This window comes from Podarcis muralis, chromosome 5 (assembly GCF_964188315.1).
Source record: "Podarcis muralis chromosome 5, rPodMur119.hap1.1, whole genome shotgun sequence".
In the NCBI taxonomy this organism is placed as follows: Eukaryota; Metazoa; Chordata; class Lepidosauria; order Squamata; family Lacertidae; genus Podarcis; species Podarcis muralis.
In genome coordinates, this window is record NC_135659.1 from 58747939 (window position 1) to 58762965 (window position 15027).

A 15027-nucleotide genomic window follows, 5' to 3' on the forward strand; every position below is an offset into this window, starting at 1 on the left:
TGCTGAAAAGGGAAATTAATCCCCCCACCCGAATCTTCTGCTAAACCTCACAATCCCCCACAACTGCAATAAAATACTACTACTACTACTACTACTACTACTACTACTACTACTATAATTTTGTTCCATTAGAAAAATATGCTGAAAATGACAAATTTCACTTAAGGTATACTACAAATTCTCCTTTTGCAAGATACAAGCATCAATATTTGGTTATTCATAAATACTGTCACCAAAAAGTGCCTCTAGCTTTGATAAATATAAATTTGGCTAACATGCATACCTGACTGAGCAGCTGCCCATGAAAGATGGTGTTCACCACCTTCAGGACCTGCTTGGTGAGCTTCCTCTGTGAAAAAGGGATGAGGATCCTGCGTTTTGTTCCTTCAGATTCCAACTCCTGCTGCACTTTGTCCAACAATTCACAAAGAAATTCCTGAGCATCTTGCTGGTCATAACCTCGAAACGCTGGAATCAAACTCCACACAGAGTGCAGCATGGCAAAAGGAGAGACCGAGGCCCACTTCCCAGACCACATGACTCTGAAGAGCGTGTGCAGTTCGTGACAGAGAGAGATGTGCTTTGAACTTGGCTCCTTGGGCTGCGTAAGTTCTAAACTTTTGCTTATTGAGGACCCGCCATTTAAGCCAGCTGGCAGGCTCTGCCTGCCATATGAACCTAGTTGATCATTCCTCCCTGAATCGGTTGGAGCAGGCCCATTGACCAGCTTTCCAGACATTCTAGACTTTCCATTCACGGTCTTAGCTAAGAGTTCTTCAGTTTCACAAAGATCCAGCGTCAAGAAACATTCTCTAAACTTTTGGAGGTGACTTAAAACTTGAAGGATTGAGTTCATATAGCATGTGTTGCCTAGATTCTTTAGTCCAGTCACACCAGGAGTCATTTGAGGCTTACGCCGGATGGAATAGAATTGTTTGAATTTGCTATTCTGCACTCGTCTTGAGGTAGGGGAACTTGCTTCCATATCTCTGAATTTCCGAGGAATGAGATTCTCTCTGCGGATGTGCGACAAAAGCCGGGCACTTTTTCTTGGAGGTGTGTTTGCCAATTCCTCCAGCAATCTCCGCTTCATTTCTTGACGCCTCTGCCTGGCCACTTCCTTCTTCCTCTCCAGCTCTTCCAATTGTTTCTTTTGTTCTAGTTTGCGCTGGCCTCTAGAACTCTTATCAAACCAGGTCCGTAGTGCTTTTGCTAGCAATGACTGCCGCCTGTACCAGAGAGCTGTAAGCATCTGAGGCTTTCCCTGAGGGGCCCTCTGATGACTGCAAACATCCTCCCCCAAAGCCATTGACCGTAGCGTCCTACCACTTTTAGCAGACGGATCATGCTTCTGGCTTTTAATTGCAGATAGAGAACTTCTAAGCAATTTCAGGTCACCCTCGGGATTATCGTTCAACACATAGTCTTCACAAAGGTAACAAAACACGTACAGGTCGTTAACTTCCATGGCCAAAGGATGCCTGGTCTCTTCGAAATGCTTAAGTGCATGGTCCTCAATATATCTTCCACAAGCCACATGGGAGCATTTCAGGCAGGCCCAAACAGATTCCGTGGTGTTGCAGTCCATGCAGTGCCACTTCTGGGGGTTCAGAATAGAATGGTCCTGGGCAAGTCGTAGCCGCCCAACATGTTTGCATCTATCCATGTCTCACATAAAGCTCCACTGCTTTAACCTTGCAAAGGAGACAGAAAAGAACTTAAGTAACTGCACCCATTAAAAAATACAGTCATATATTATTTTTTAAAACCACCCCAATAGCCTGGGCAGTGTGTATGGAGGTCCTGGGTTGCCCAGACAACAAGACCACCACCCCTTGGCCTTGCTGATGTGGTCTAAAGGAAAGAAGAGCCATACATTTGGCACCAGCTTGGCTGCAGGAGTTGCTACAAGGCGCCATCAAACCATCTTAGGGACTCCACTCCAGATTTGTGTAGGGTTTACTCCTTGGCCATATGTTGTATAAACAAAACTAAAATTGGACTGCACAATCTCTAAACACACAATGGCTTGACTCACACATAAAGCTTAAGTATGGTTTAGCATCACAAGGGTAAGCCACAGTAAAGTCTTGGGCTTGTGTTCTTCTCCCTTTTCTCCTCTCTTCATCCAGTGTGGCTGCACTTCCAAATTTCTTCCTGGCAGCAGTCATGTACCGGGCAGCTCACAGGCCCAAGACTTGTTCACATATTGCTAAACCATAGTTTAGCACTACATACAAATAAGGTCAATGTCTCATTTGTACGCAACCTGAATTCTATGCCAGGAAAGGCACATTACTGCACAGAAAACATTCATTCGCTAGAAATAATATTACTAAATCATATTATGCTGTTTTAATAGACTTTTTACCATGCTATTTTTCAAGGCTTAGCTCTTCAAGAACAAACTAAGTTATGAATTATATAGAGCTTCAGCAATAATAAGCTGTAGCAAACACCAAACATTTGCTACAGATTGTGGTAAAAAAACAGAGTGTTTAACCATGATCCCAGGTAAGAAAAACCTTGGCCTGGCGGAGCAACAAAGCAGCTGTCACCTCCCTGGGAGGCAGCATGTTCGTGCTAAACCGTGGCCTGGCTTAGTGTTACACGCAAACATGCCCAATATGTCCACATCTACATATTTGTTTCAACTTAATTCTGAACTAATATTTAAAGATTATTTTTGTTTCCCATTGTTTTGAAATTTCTCAGGAATCTATATCAACCAGTAGGGAACCACTATCATTCGTGATAGGTAGAAAACAGAATAGAACACTTCTTCCAGAAACTGTAATTAACATTACATAGTAAGCTCACTTAGCCTTGAAATTCTCTAGACTGAACAGGCTTACAAGTATAACCAGACCTCTTGTGAGCCACAGACAATTTGCAGAGGCATCCTACCCATCCTTATACAACAACACTGGCCCAGGAATTCTCTTTGAGGCAGAGTCAATAAAAATCAAGAGTTAATTAAAAATAGAATTTTAAATCTGATTTTTCAAATGTTTCATATATAGCTTTTCTTTTAAAAAATAAAAAACCCTTTAAAAAACTAACTATAATACCAACAAATATATTTAAACCTGCACTTTAATGCTCTTAAAACCAAAACATGGCATTCTATCTATTACCGAATTAAATGCAACCTTTATATTTAAAACAAACAAACAAACAAACAAAAAACTAGGGGAAACATATCTGACTTGGGGCTAAGTATTATAAATAACATCAAAGCCAGATTCACACATCATGGTTCCAGTCCAATATGCCCCTGTTATATCAAACTGGGAATGAGCCTTGTGCATGAACACTTCCCCTTCCCTCTCTTCATAAGCCAGTTTTTTGTGATGTCTGAACCACGGAAATGAAGTTTAAAGCATGCTTACAAACCAAAATATGACCTTGGATGGACTCTCTAGATTAGTGCTTGCAGGTACCATGTTGCAGTGGTTGTGCTGCAAGCTGGTTAGCTGATTCAAGAATGTGGCGCTGAGAGGTTTCTGCTCAGTCCAATGACACTGCGGTGTCGGATGATGACCAGGCCTCAAATCCCCACTTGGATATGAAGCTCACTGGGTGAAACTGGGCCAGTTCCTGCCTCTCAGCCTAACCTACCTCAATGGGTTGTTATGGGAATTAAATGAGGAGGGGGAGAGCCCTGTATATAACCATGAGCTCCTCAGAGAAAAAGGTGGGATATAAATGCAAATAAACAAATAATAAATAATATGTTTTGTTTTGTTGGAGTCCCGCAAGGTTCCATCCTAGCCTCCATGCTTCTTAACTTCCTCATTGGGAGTGGAGAAAGATATGGCCGGTGGACTGGATCCTGAAATCTCTCACCCTTGCAGACCAGTTTGATAGGTGGGCGGGAACCATGATGTCAGGTACATTGCTTCCCTCCTTTGCAGAAAAAAAGTTCCTTTGCAGACTTACTTGAACTTGAGCAGATTGCAAAGTAAGATCCCTGAAGCAGGTCCCCGTGGGTGTTGCAGTCAGTGCCAATCAGCTGGTCAGCACGCCTGCAATGCTCCATTTCGGCAGAGATCAACTATGCTTGGGAGCTCTGATTGTGAACTGCAGGATGCAGCTGAGGCGGGACGGGGTGGGCTCTGCTGGCCAAGGAAATTTTGAAAGCAAATGTTAAAGCTCTCAATTATTCCTTTACAGCCATGTTTTCTCCTTTCCGACACCTGATGTCACAAGTGGGTGTGGTTTGAGGAATATGGCCCCGTGACTAAATTAGCAGAGGTTCCCCACTGCGGATCTACATGAAACCATCACAAATGAGGCAGCCGTAGCTGCAGGTTTTCTCGTTCTGCTGCCCAATTAATGGAATTCTCACCTTGTGCCTACTTTGTTATCTTTTCAGCACCAGGTAGAGATCTTTTAGTTGTCCCAGGTTTCTAACTGTGAAACTGTGATGACTTTATTGCTGCCAGTTTTTAGCTGCTAACTTCTACTTCAGTTTGTTAATGTTTCCATTACATCCGTTTTATTTCTATTCTGTAAATTGCTCCAAGAATACTTGGCGACACAAAAAAAATTCAAAATAAACATAATGAAAAATACACACTTTTATGGGGGAAAGTTGGTATACCTATTCACATTGACAAACATGGCACTAATAAATAAAATAAATGAAAAAAAAACGGTCTTGCCAATATTTTTAGGACACACAGAATAAATGCACAATGTACACCTATGGCAGAATTTATAAATAAATGATTAAAGCTTGTGTTGTATTGCATTAATTTGTAACATTTCTTTTAAAAGTCTAGCATCTTTGTCAGGGCTATTTGTAAACAGAAAGATGGCCTTTTAACTTTCAGTATAAATGGAAGCTACTGAGTTCTTACATAAAACAAAGTTATACTGTCATTAAGCTATGCTTGTACCTGCAGCATTAATGGAAAAGTGCTGATAATCTCAGTTTCTTCCTTTAAAATGGCAATAGCAAGAAGTTTACTTAGATACTTGCTGGCAGATTTTAAATTTTTTATCCTATTAATCAAGGGTGTTAAGCAAAATCCTCCTACAAAACAATTTCCGCCCTCCCTTCCGAACAGGTAGGAAGGGTTTGTGACACTGAGCGGGCTTACCTGGTCTGGTGCCTCCCACCTGGGTCAGAGTGGCTATCGTCCCCCCCCTGGCCTGGGAGGACAATGGACGGCCGGCTGGGGGTGGGGCAAAGGCCAAGGAAAAGAGGGGTTCAGCACGTGTGCTCGCAATAGGAAGTGGTACCTTATGCAATTCACTTTGCAGACTTGTCTAAAACCATAGGATACATTATCAGCAGGACATAATTAGTCTTTTAATACTCTTCAGTAATAGCAGGAATACAAGAAAATGGCCACAACAAAAGGAGCCCCACATACACAGAGGGTATGCAGTTATACCTCGGGTTGAAGTAGCTTCAGGTTAAGTATTTTCAGGTTGCGCTCTGTGGCGACCCGGAAGTAACATGCTCCGTTACTTCCGGGTTTTGCCGCTCGCGCAGACGCTCTAAATGACGTCACACGGAAGCGGCAAAACGCGACCCGTGAACACGTGCAGTCGTGTGTTACGTTTACTTCAGGATGTGAACTGGGCTCTGGAATGGATCCCGTTCATATCCAGAGGTACCACTGTATTAGCTCCAGGTCATAAGCATACGGGCTTCTTTCCTCTGCAGGTGCTGATACAACAAGCACTCTTGTTTGCTCAATTTGCTGAATTACAGCATGCGTGCGTGCATGCATGCGAAAGAGAAAAAATACAGGCCAGACATCAAAACAAGTTTAAAACAGAATACAATACTCACCGATTCATATTTAAATATTCCCGCAACTCAACGATCAGAGGCTGGAACATCCCCATTGCAGTCAATAGGAACTTCAACTGTTCTTCAGGAATTTACTTATAACTTAGATCTTCATCAGAAACAGGCAATGCGGTGTTATAGCCCTAAAGAGAAAGTATTCATGTGAAACATATATAAACAAGAAATAGGCTGTGCAGCTTTAGAACATGAATCATTCCTCTAGTGGAGAGAATATATTTTTAATGATGGACAAGAAACTAACTAGACAGCACAATTATAGCACAGCCATTGATGAAGAAATGTCAAAAGGAAAAAGCCACTCTGGATTTCCTTTGTTTGAGAGCTTTAGCTTTTTAGAACTGTCTGCTACTCATATACAGTTGATTCAGTCTATTACTGCTAATCAACTACCTACATATTTGCAAAGCAAAATCTAAAAAGGAAAGGCCAGCTAAAAATATGCACATATTGGATCACTTTGATTTGGATGGCCGAGAAAACAGCTTTTTGTAGGGAAATTCTACCATAAATTCACCTTTGATTCACACAGGATTTTAGAACATATCTACCTGTGCATGTACAATGCAAATATAATATGGATTACGTGCCTCCCCCCACTCCAAACAGAGACAAAAAACCTAGTTAACAAGAGGAACAAATATTGAGTTTAAGGAGGGCAATTTACAAGGGAAAACTAACTTGTCTGAATGCAGCAAAAGTCTGAATGCAGCATATTAACAATATGGACAGAATGCATAGTTTCATCATCCCTATGCAAGACGCAACCTTACAGTGATGCTTATGATACTACAGTACTTGCTGATAAAAAGAATCCTCACACACCAAAAACATCTGTGGGTACATAGTAAATCATTCCTCACACTGTTCTGTGCTCACAACTAGGGCAGGCTAGCTTTTCCTGGAGGATCCTTTTGTCCTTAGAAGCAATCCAATTTATCCTCTGACATCTAGCCCCATGGGGAATCTATCTATTTGCATGTCTTTGGCCTCCCACTAAGCAGATTTCAATAGGTATGCTGAGATGGGGTTGGCCAGGGGTGCCAATCTGGAGAACTTTCTGTGAATTTTAGCAAACAACAAAGGAGTCACATGGGATTTGGGGGCAAGAAAGGGGGTGGGGTGGAAGAGGCAGAAGGGAGTACAATAGGGAACTCCCCACTAAGATTAGCTAAGACAAGGAGAAGTGTCTTATTTCGTCTTGAGTGGCAATTTATTCAACAGAAACCTGAGACTTGCAAGAGGTGAAGATAAGCAGACCTAAGATAAATGTGGCAAGAACTTGCTGTGAACTAGAGAACTAGGAATATGTCAACCAACTAAATTCAGTCCATTAACTTAACTCTTTAGTTATCATTCCAAGCTGAAACAAAATCTAGGCACATGCAAACACATACCTTACAACTTCCTTGAAGTTGTAAGAAGAAGTGTGCATGCACACGAAAGCTCATACCAAGAACTAACTTAGTTGGTCTTTAAGGTGCTACTGGAAGGAATTTTTTTTGTTTTGACTATGGCAGACCAACACGGCTACCTATCTGTAACTTCCTTGAAGTCATCCCCCTCTCCCAACACACACCTTGTTCTATTCCCCACTGTTAAAATCTGGATTGCAAGCTCCTCACAACAAATACCTGTTTTGTTTCACTTATTTTGCTATGTCACGTTTCAGATATATTGATGGCACTATACAAACAATCCCAAAACCTACAGCAGAGCAAGCCTGGCTTTTATGCAACATAGTACAAACAACAGGATCTTAAGATTAACCACAAAAAATCTAGTTCTAAAAGAAAAATCATTCACAAGAAATATTGTATAAACTAACTGTAAGGCATCAATAAGCATATGGTATGAGCCACATGATTTACTGTACATGGAGGTTTGAGGCAGTTTTTATTAAAATCACTTTCCAAAAGGTTCACATGCACAGAGTTGTAACCATCATAGTGTCAACAGTGGTATGAAACTACACCATTATTTGACTATGCATGCAATCACTAATATTTTTTTAATCCTCACACAGACCAGGAACCAGTTAAAAAAAAAGGTATTTCAAAGGGATGGATCTAAAACAACAGACATCCCCTGTATGCACTGTTGTTTAACTCATTAAGAATCCCAAGAGCATGTGGTAAAGTACCGTAGTTAACTTGTAAACAGTGCAAATACAAAATCTGTGAACTCTTTACAGAAAGGTTTAGTAGTATTGATTGGAGGAAAGAGTATCAAAAAGAACTATTAATGGATAAGAGAGGTGAATTAAAAACAGATGTGTATCCTTCCCCACTCAGTTTTACTTTTTCTGCAACGATACAAGATATCTCAGCTTATGACTTTATATTGTGTCCTTTTTCCAAGGAGCTCAGAGTGGATCTCTTTAGCTTCTCAACAGCCATGTTAGGTAGGTTAAACTGAGAGTGTGTAATTTGCCTATAGCAAATTAAGAACTCCCCAGTAAAACTTAGGAAGGCTAGTAGCACAGGAGGGATCTGAGGCAAGGTCCAAGCATGGGTGCAGCCAAGGGGAACCAGGGGGGGCCCTGTGCCCCATAAATCAAGTAAATAAATAAAAATACTTAACTGAGGTTCTCCCCCCCCAAACATAAATCTTGGCTACGCCTATGGGTCCAAGGCTAATATTCCAGATGCTGCACCATATAGGCTTGCATTATTATAATAATGACCAGGCACATTACAGCTTGAAATCCCATTCTCTCACCCCAAAACATAAGGAAATGGGAGCAGGGGAGCAATCTATCTGAACAGACTTGTTCAACAGATGGAATAAATTGAGTGAGTCCTGTAGCTGTCTCCTCATCAAAAGTCCCCATCGCCACATCTGACCTCTCCTGATGCCTTAAACAAGACCAGCCACAAACACACAGACGTGAGGCAGTAAGCTTAAACTTGGTGATCTGTTTTCTCTGCCCCTTTAATAGAGTGTGTCCAAACGAAGTCACAAGCTTGACATGTCACATGAGGAATAGGAACACTGTCCTCTTCTTACAAGTTAGAAGCCTCTAGAAACCTCCTGAATTGTCAGACAGAATGGTCTTTCTGTTTTAAAATTCTCACGTCCTTTGGTTGAGAAAAATAAATTAGTACTCATTCTTCACGGTTCACTATCTGTAATTAGCTCACACTATTTTGCAGAACAACGCTGATCCAGCTCTATAACCATTACACTGATAAAGTTTCCCAAGACGGCTTCTATATACCAGTATATACTTAGATTTATACCGTATAGGTTTGAAACTGTGTTCCAACCAGCATGCTTGTTGATAACAACACACACGCAAACCACTGCCAGTTTTGTGTGTTTTGTTTTTAGCATTTTCCCCTTGAAAGTGTTTCCAGAGCCAAGAAAAGCAGCCAGCTGCAATTATAATGGCTGCATAATGTTGCCTGGATGGGAATGAAGCCAGAGTGTTTCATTCAGATATTGGACACTGTAAAAATTAAGACAAGAGTAATATATGCAAACCACACCAAGGAAACAAGAGTTTTGCCAAGGACTTGAATAAATCCTCTGATAGAAAACCAGATCATCATAATATCACTCAAGTGGGGGCCAAAAATGTAAAGTATAAAAACTCAAAAATCTTTATTGATCTGATCATCATGACCCTATAACAGCTCCAACTGGAGTTAGCAATTTACTTAAGACCATGCCAACAATGTGGTCCTGCAGATGTTGCTGGAGTACAACTCCCATCATCCCTGGCTTTCAGGCATACTGGCTAAAGCTCATGGGAGTTATCTAGAAAGCCTGTCAGAATTACACACAAAAACACCCTAGATGTATGACACTATGTCACCATACTGTCCAGGCTATCACTACACCATCATCAGTAAAGCCAAGCATAAATTCCATCAGACTTAACCACCATCTAATGGTTCCTAGTAAGCTGTTTTGTTTTTTCTATCCTACATCTTGGCAGCCACATAGTAGAGGACACAATTTGTAATGACCAAGGGGCCATTTCCCCATGCCACACATGAGAAACTCCTCTGGGGGTGGGTCCTGCACACTTATCCTCTGTCAGAGTTGTTGAAAGCCCCAAAGTCTTGATCAATATCACAGAAAATTGACCTCCTGCTTGTAAATAGCAATGAAAAAGATATTTCCATGAGTGGTGGGTTTTACTGCTTTTGGCCAAAGCTTAATATGGATTCCCATGTGCTTAACTGTACTGCAGTCAGTTTTAAATATCTGCTCCAGTCTATGTACTTCTGATATATTTTCTGTTTTGAAAGCAGAACCTTGTGGCACCTTAGACTAACAAGCTTACTGCAGCATATACGTTTTTGTGGACTGCAGTCCACTTCATCAGACTCATGAAGTGCTATCGTAAGTTGGCAGGTATATATACACCTATGCGCATAAAGTAAAATGAAATGAAAAGAAAGAAATTTAAACAGAGGGAAGTGAAATAGAAAATAATGTAGCCTGTGATAATTTCACAATTGCTTAAATGTATATGAAAAATAAATACAGTGAGCATTTGTGCAATTGGTAAATTAACTCCGCTGGTAGGATTTAAAAAACTGTTATCTGAATTCAGATCACAGGGGATAGAACTGAACTTCTTTGTAAGTTGTAATTCAGAAGTTTCACAGTGGTATCTCCTCTGAAGCTCCTTTGTTCAAGAGGGACAGTTCTAAGGTCAACAGAGTGTATGCCCTCAGAAGTTGAAATGTACTCCTACTGGTTTCTGAATATTGTCCTTTCTGATGTCTTGCTTACAGACAGTATCCCCATCCACCACAACTTAAAACAGCTAGTCACTAGGTACAATAGGACATATAACAGAGACACAAACAAAGCAACCAGCTGATGCCAATGCTGCCCCCCCCTATCTACTTTGGCAGCACTATTACAGAACCTAATAATGTCAGCCACAACGTCATTGGCTTACTCACAGCTCATCTTACAGTGTGATATATGCTATCACCTTCCAGCAATGCCTGTTTGCATATACAGAGGTCAAGCAGACCCATCTCTGCATAAATGAATAAATGTATACAAATCTGGCGGGACACGGGTGGCGCTGTGGGTAAAAGCCTCAGCGCCTAGGGCTTGCCGATCGAAAGGTCGGCGGTTCGAATCCCCGCGGCGGGGTGCACTCCCGCTGCTCGGTCCCAGCGCCTGCCAACCTAGCAGTTCGAAAGCACCCCCGGGTGCAAGTAGATAAATAGGGACCGCTTACTAGCGGGAAGGTAAACGGCGTTCCGTGTGCTGCGCTGGCTCGCCAGATGCAGCTTGTCACGCTGGCCACGTGACCCGGAAGTGTCTTCGGACAGCGCTGGCCCCCGGCCTCTAGAGTGAGATGGGCGCACAACCCTAGAGTCTGTCAAGACTGGCCCGTACGGGCAGGGGTACCTTTACCTTTACCTTTATACAAATCTGGCACCAGAAAAGGAAAAATTCAGCAGTATGAGAAGAATTGAACCTAATGTTGATTTTAAGGTAGCTGTTAGGTAAAGGCGCTGGGACCGAACAACAGGAGCGCATCCCGCCGCGGGGATTCGAACTGCCGACCTTTCAATCGGCAAGCCCTAGGCGCTGAGGCTTTTACCCACAGCGCCACCCGCGTCCCATAAGGTAGCCATTATGGAACAAATAAACTTCACAGGGAAACTCCAGCATAAATCTGCTGAACTGCAATTTATGAAAAAGTTTAACTTCCTTCATTTGGGGCTGAACAGACATAATGGTTTCTTGTTCTACTACAGGAGATAATTTAATAGTGGATGCAAAGATAATTCTATTATTGCCAGTCACCACTGTTGTTAAGGGTCACTGTGCTCATTTTGCATGCATCTAATCTCTAATTGTACTGTCACTTAGCAATGCTAATTGTGCCTTTAGTGCTGTGGTTGAAGAATCATTTTGCACTCATTTAGGCTCTACTAGAATTGTTGGCTGTAGTCCGTGAAATACTATGCCATAAAAGAAATCAACTTTAAGGTGTCACAAGACTCTTTGCTGTTTTTCTTGCAAAAGACCAAGATGGTTGCTCTTCTGGAAATTATTTTTGCATGTGTATTTCCGTAAGATTATATGTAGTACCAAATCTAACTTACATGGTTTTATCAATATGAATTAATTTGTTGTAATGACTTAAAGCCAGAACCTTTAAAAATAATAATTAAGTAACCCAACCACGTGGGAAGGGGCACATCATATGGGTGCCAATCAGAATCAGCATCCTGCCAGAGAAGAAGTGCCAGTTCTGTAGGATCCATGTGGTCTGATTAGAGAGAAGTGGCTCCCATGTAGCTATGTTAACATAGCATGACAGAAAGGCTAGCAAGGCAGAACAAAATGGACTCCCTTATCTTCCACACTGTAGTACTGCCATACCAAGGATACTATATCATTAACATATTTACCGGTATGTCTCACCCTTCCTCCAATTGCTCAGGGCAGTGTATATGGGAGATAATCCTATGTTAGCCTCATAAATAATCCTACGTGATAGATTTCTCCAAGAAAGACGCTGACCCAAAGTCACCAACTGAGATTTACAGATTCAAATACAGGTTTAAGTCCAACATCCTACATTTGCTTTCTGTGTCAACACCCAAATGTTTTAATTATTTAGGACACCATGTTTATTTTACCTGGCTGGATTATCTGTGTACAGACTTAGGCAAGATTGAATTCCATTGAATTCCAAAGAAAAAATGTTGAATGGGCGGCATACAAATGCCGAAGATAAATAAAATAAACCCTAAAGAAGATGAATTTGGGGGAATAGTCTTAACATTAGTGTATTAAACTTGTAATAAGTTCCCTAATGTCTTGTCTACATTTCTCCCCCTGAACAGATATGCCTTCAGCGTGCATTTAGCAGATGGCTTTTCAAATGCAGAGATTAAATCAGTAGTTTTAATGTTCCACTTTTACAGGCAAGTGCAATATATACATATACATACAGTGTGTGTGTATTCCTAAATGTCCTTGCTTTTTATTATTGCTCCTTTAGAGTTACATTCTGAATAGCTTTATTGTTCTTAAAAATAGTTAATTGTATTTGTGTTGATACCTTTAAGCCCATGTTAGTACTCCTCAGCAGGGGACTGGGATGCTCACCACATTTTAAAGAGTTCAGTGCAAATGTGAATTTACTAAGGATTTGGCATCTTCAGAAAAATGGACAGAAAAACCTTAAAACCTTTAAACCTATAAAAAATTTCTGTTATTTAGAAAATGTGTAACATTGTCTATTAAGAGTGGTGGGTTTTTTGGCATTTTACAAGCAGTAGTTTAGAAGAGCTCTTCATATTTCAGCATTATGCAAAACAGAGAGCATAAAGTTCTTTATGGCACCAGTTTCCCCAACATTTTAAATTTCAAAGAATTTGGCTACGTTTCAAAGGAAAATACTCAGAATAATACTGCAAAATAATAAATGAGAGAGGATAATATATCCACAAACATCTATGGATCTCACTTTTCTTTGCTCTGCTGCTTACACTGTAAGTTCACAGCACAGGCTGCAAACCTAGGAACACATGCTTTGGACTGAAATTCCACTGAAATTAAAAAGGACTTATTATGCATATAAGTGTATTTAGAATACAATGCTGGCAAACACTCTAGGCTACTATAAAGAAGCTAAACACTCCTCAGCAGTGCTATTTTTCTAGAAAAAGAGGTGCCAGAACTCACCATGAACACCTCTCTTGTTCTCTTACAATGGCAATGGAGCCCACCTGAAATGTGCTGGGACTGCATTCTGGTGAGTTCAGGCTGAAAAAAAGCCATTTTCCTTAGTCATTTCTGTGGAAATCTAGCAATTTGACCTGTCAATAAAATTAACAGCATATTGCTGATTGGAAACAATAATGCAAAATATTTGTACACATATTTTAAACTGCTTCACTAACATAACTCTTCTCATGATTAAAATAATTGTATGTTACATTGTGTGTATGTGTGTGAGGGAAAGAGGAGTTGAAGGGAGCGTGGAATGATAGTTGTGGTGGCAGGAGACATTTTGCCAAGAAGAAGAAGAAGAAGAAGAAGAAGAAGAAGAAGAAGAAGAAGAAGAAGAAGAAGAAGAAGAAGGTGGTAGGGTGGATTAACTGGCTGGGAATGGGTTTAGGAGATTACTAGTTCTAACCCCATTCATCTCCAACTTCAGTTTGCTGTGAATTTGTTTTCATTGCTCCTCAAATAAGCACTCTGTTGTTAACCCTGGGCAATTGTCAGTGAGCCGCCCTCCCAATACCAGCATTCTGCAGCTTATCTAAAATGGCCTGGGAGCCACAGAGTGGTGGTGAGTTCAGGGCTGTGGAGGCCTTGCTAGTGCACCCATGCAGTCCCAAGCTCACCGGCACTGTGCCCTGGCCTGTCCAGGTGAACTGCAGCAACGCCAATGTCAGAAGGTAGCTTTGCTGCTCCACACCACCACACAAGCTGCTACTGTCTACCTGATAATGTGTTAACAGCACAGTGCAAGTGAGCCGAAGCAAGCTTCTCTGAACTCAATTATCATCATCACCATCATATTATTATTTCTGTTTATATCCTGTCTTTCCTCCTGAAAGAGCTCAATAATAAAAAGAAAGTTTATAATGTTTTTGTAAAAATTATGAAAAGGTTTAAAAACACGTGATCTCAGGGTTGCCAGAAACAGTGTATTTCAGCCGTTCAGTGCCTAGGTAAACAGGAATGGGGATGCAAGTCTTGGTGGCTGCTCCCAGACTTTGGATCTCCCTTCCTAGAGAAGTTAGACTAGCTCCATCCACTGGCGGAGGAACGGGGGAGCGCACCGCCCCCGGCACCATCGGGGAGGGGGGGTACCATCACGGCCGCCCCTGGATATGTGTCGTGCACCTCCACTGCACTAGGCGCCACGCCCCAGCGGGCGGCACCCCACGCCCCCACGCCAACCCCCAATGGCGGCATGCCACGCCCCCAGGATGCATGCCACGCCCCCGGTACGCACACCAGCCACGCTCCTGCCTGCCCTCCGTCCACGGTGCCAGAGCATGCAGCTTTGCCACTGACTCCATCCCTACTGTCTGTCCTCTCCTGGCAGGTGAATACCTTTCTGTTCCAATAGGCCATTTAGAACTGACTGTTTTTGAGGAAAGGGCTGGTACTGTGATGTTTTTAATATCTGCATTTTTAATGGATCTTTTTATACTATCTTAATCCTATTAAGTGTTTAATTACATTTCAAT

General features: G+C 41.6%; 1 protein-coding gene across 6 annotated transcripts in view; it reads right to left on the reverse strand.

The window, feature by feature from the left end:
• USP49 (ubiquitin specific peptidase 49) overlaps positions 1-15027 on the reverse strand; it is a 52165-nt gene that overhangs the window by 13717 nt on the left and 23421 nt on the right. For 3 of the 6 annotated variants that reach the window (XM_028734149.2, XM_028734148.2, XM_028734154.2), the window contains exons 2-4: positions 5810-5952; positions 3943-4118; positions 284-1694 (exon numbers count right to left, since the gene is read on the reverse strand). In XM_028734149.2, the coding sequence (XP_028589982.1) occupies positions 284-1666 (1383 nt within the window). In that variant the 5' untranslated portion in view covers positions 1667-1694; positions 3943-4118; positions 5810-5952. Of the gene's footprint in view, positions 1-283; positions 1695-3942; positions 4122-5809; positions 5953-13507; positions 13634-15027 lie in introns of those variants that run through there. The other 3 variants (XM_028734152.2, XM_028734153.2, XM_028734150.2) reach the window with 3 other exon arrangements.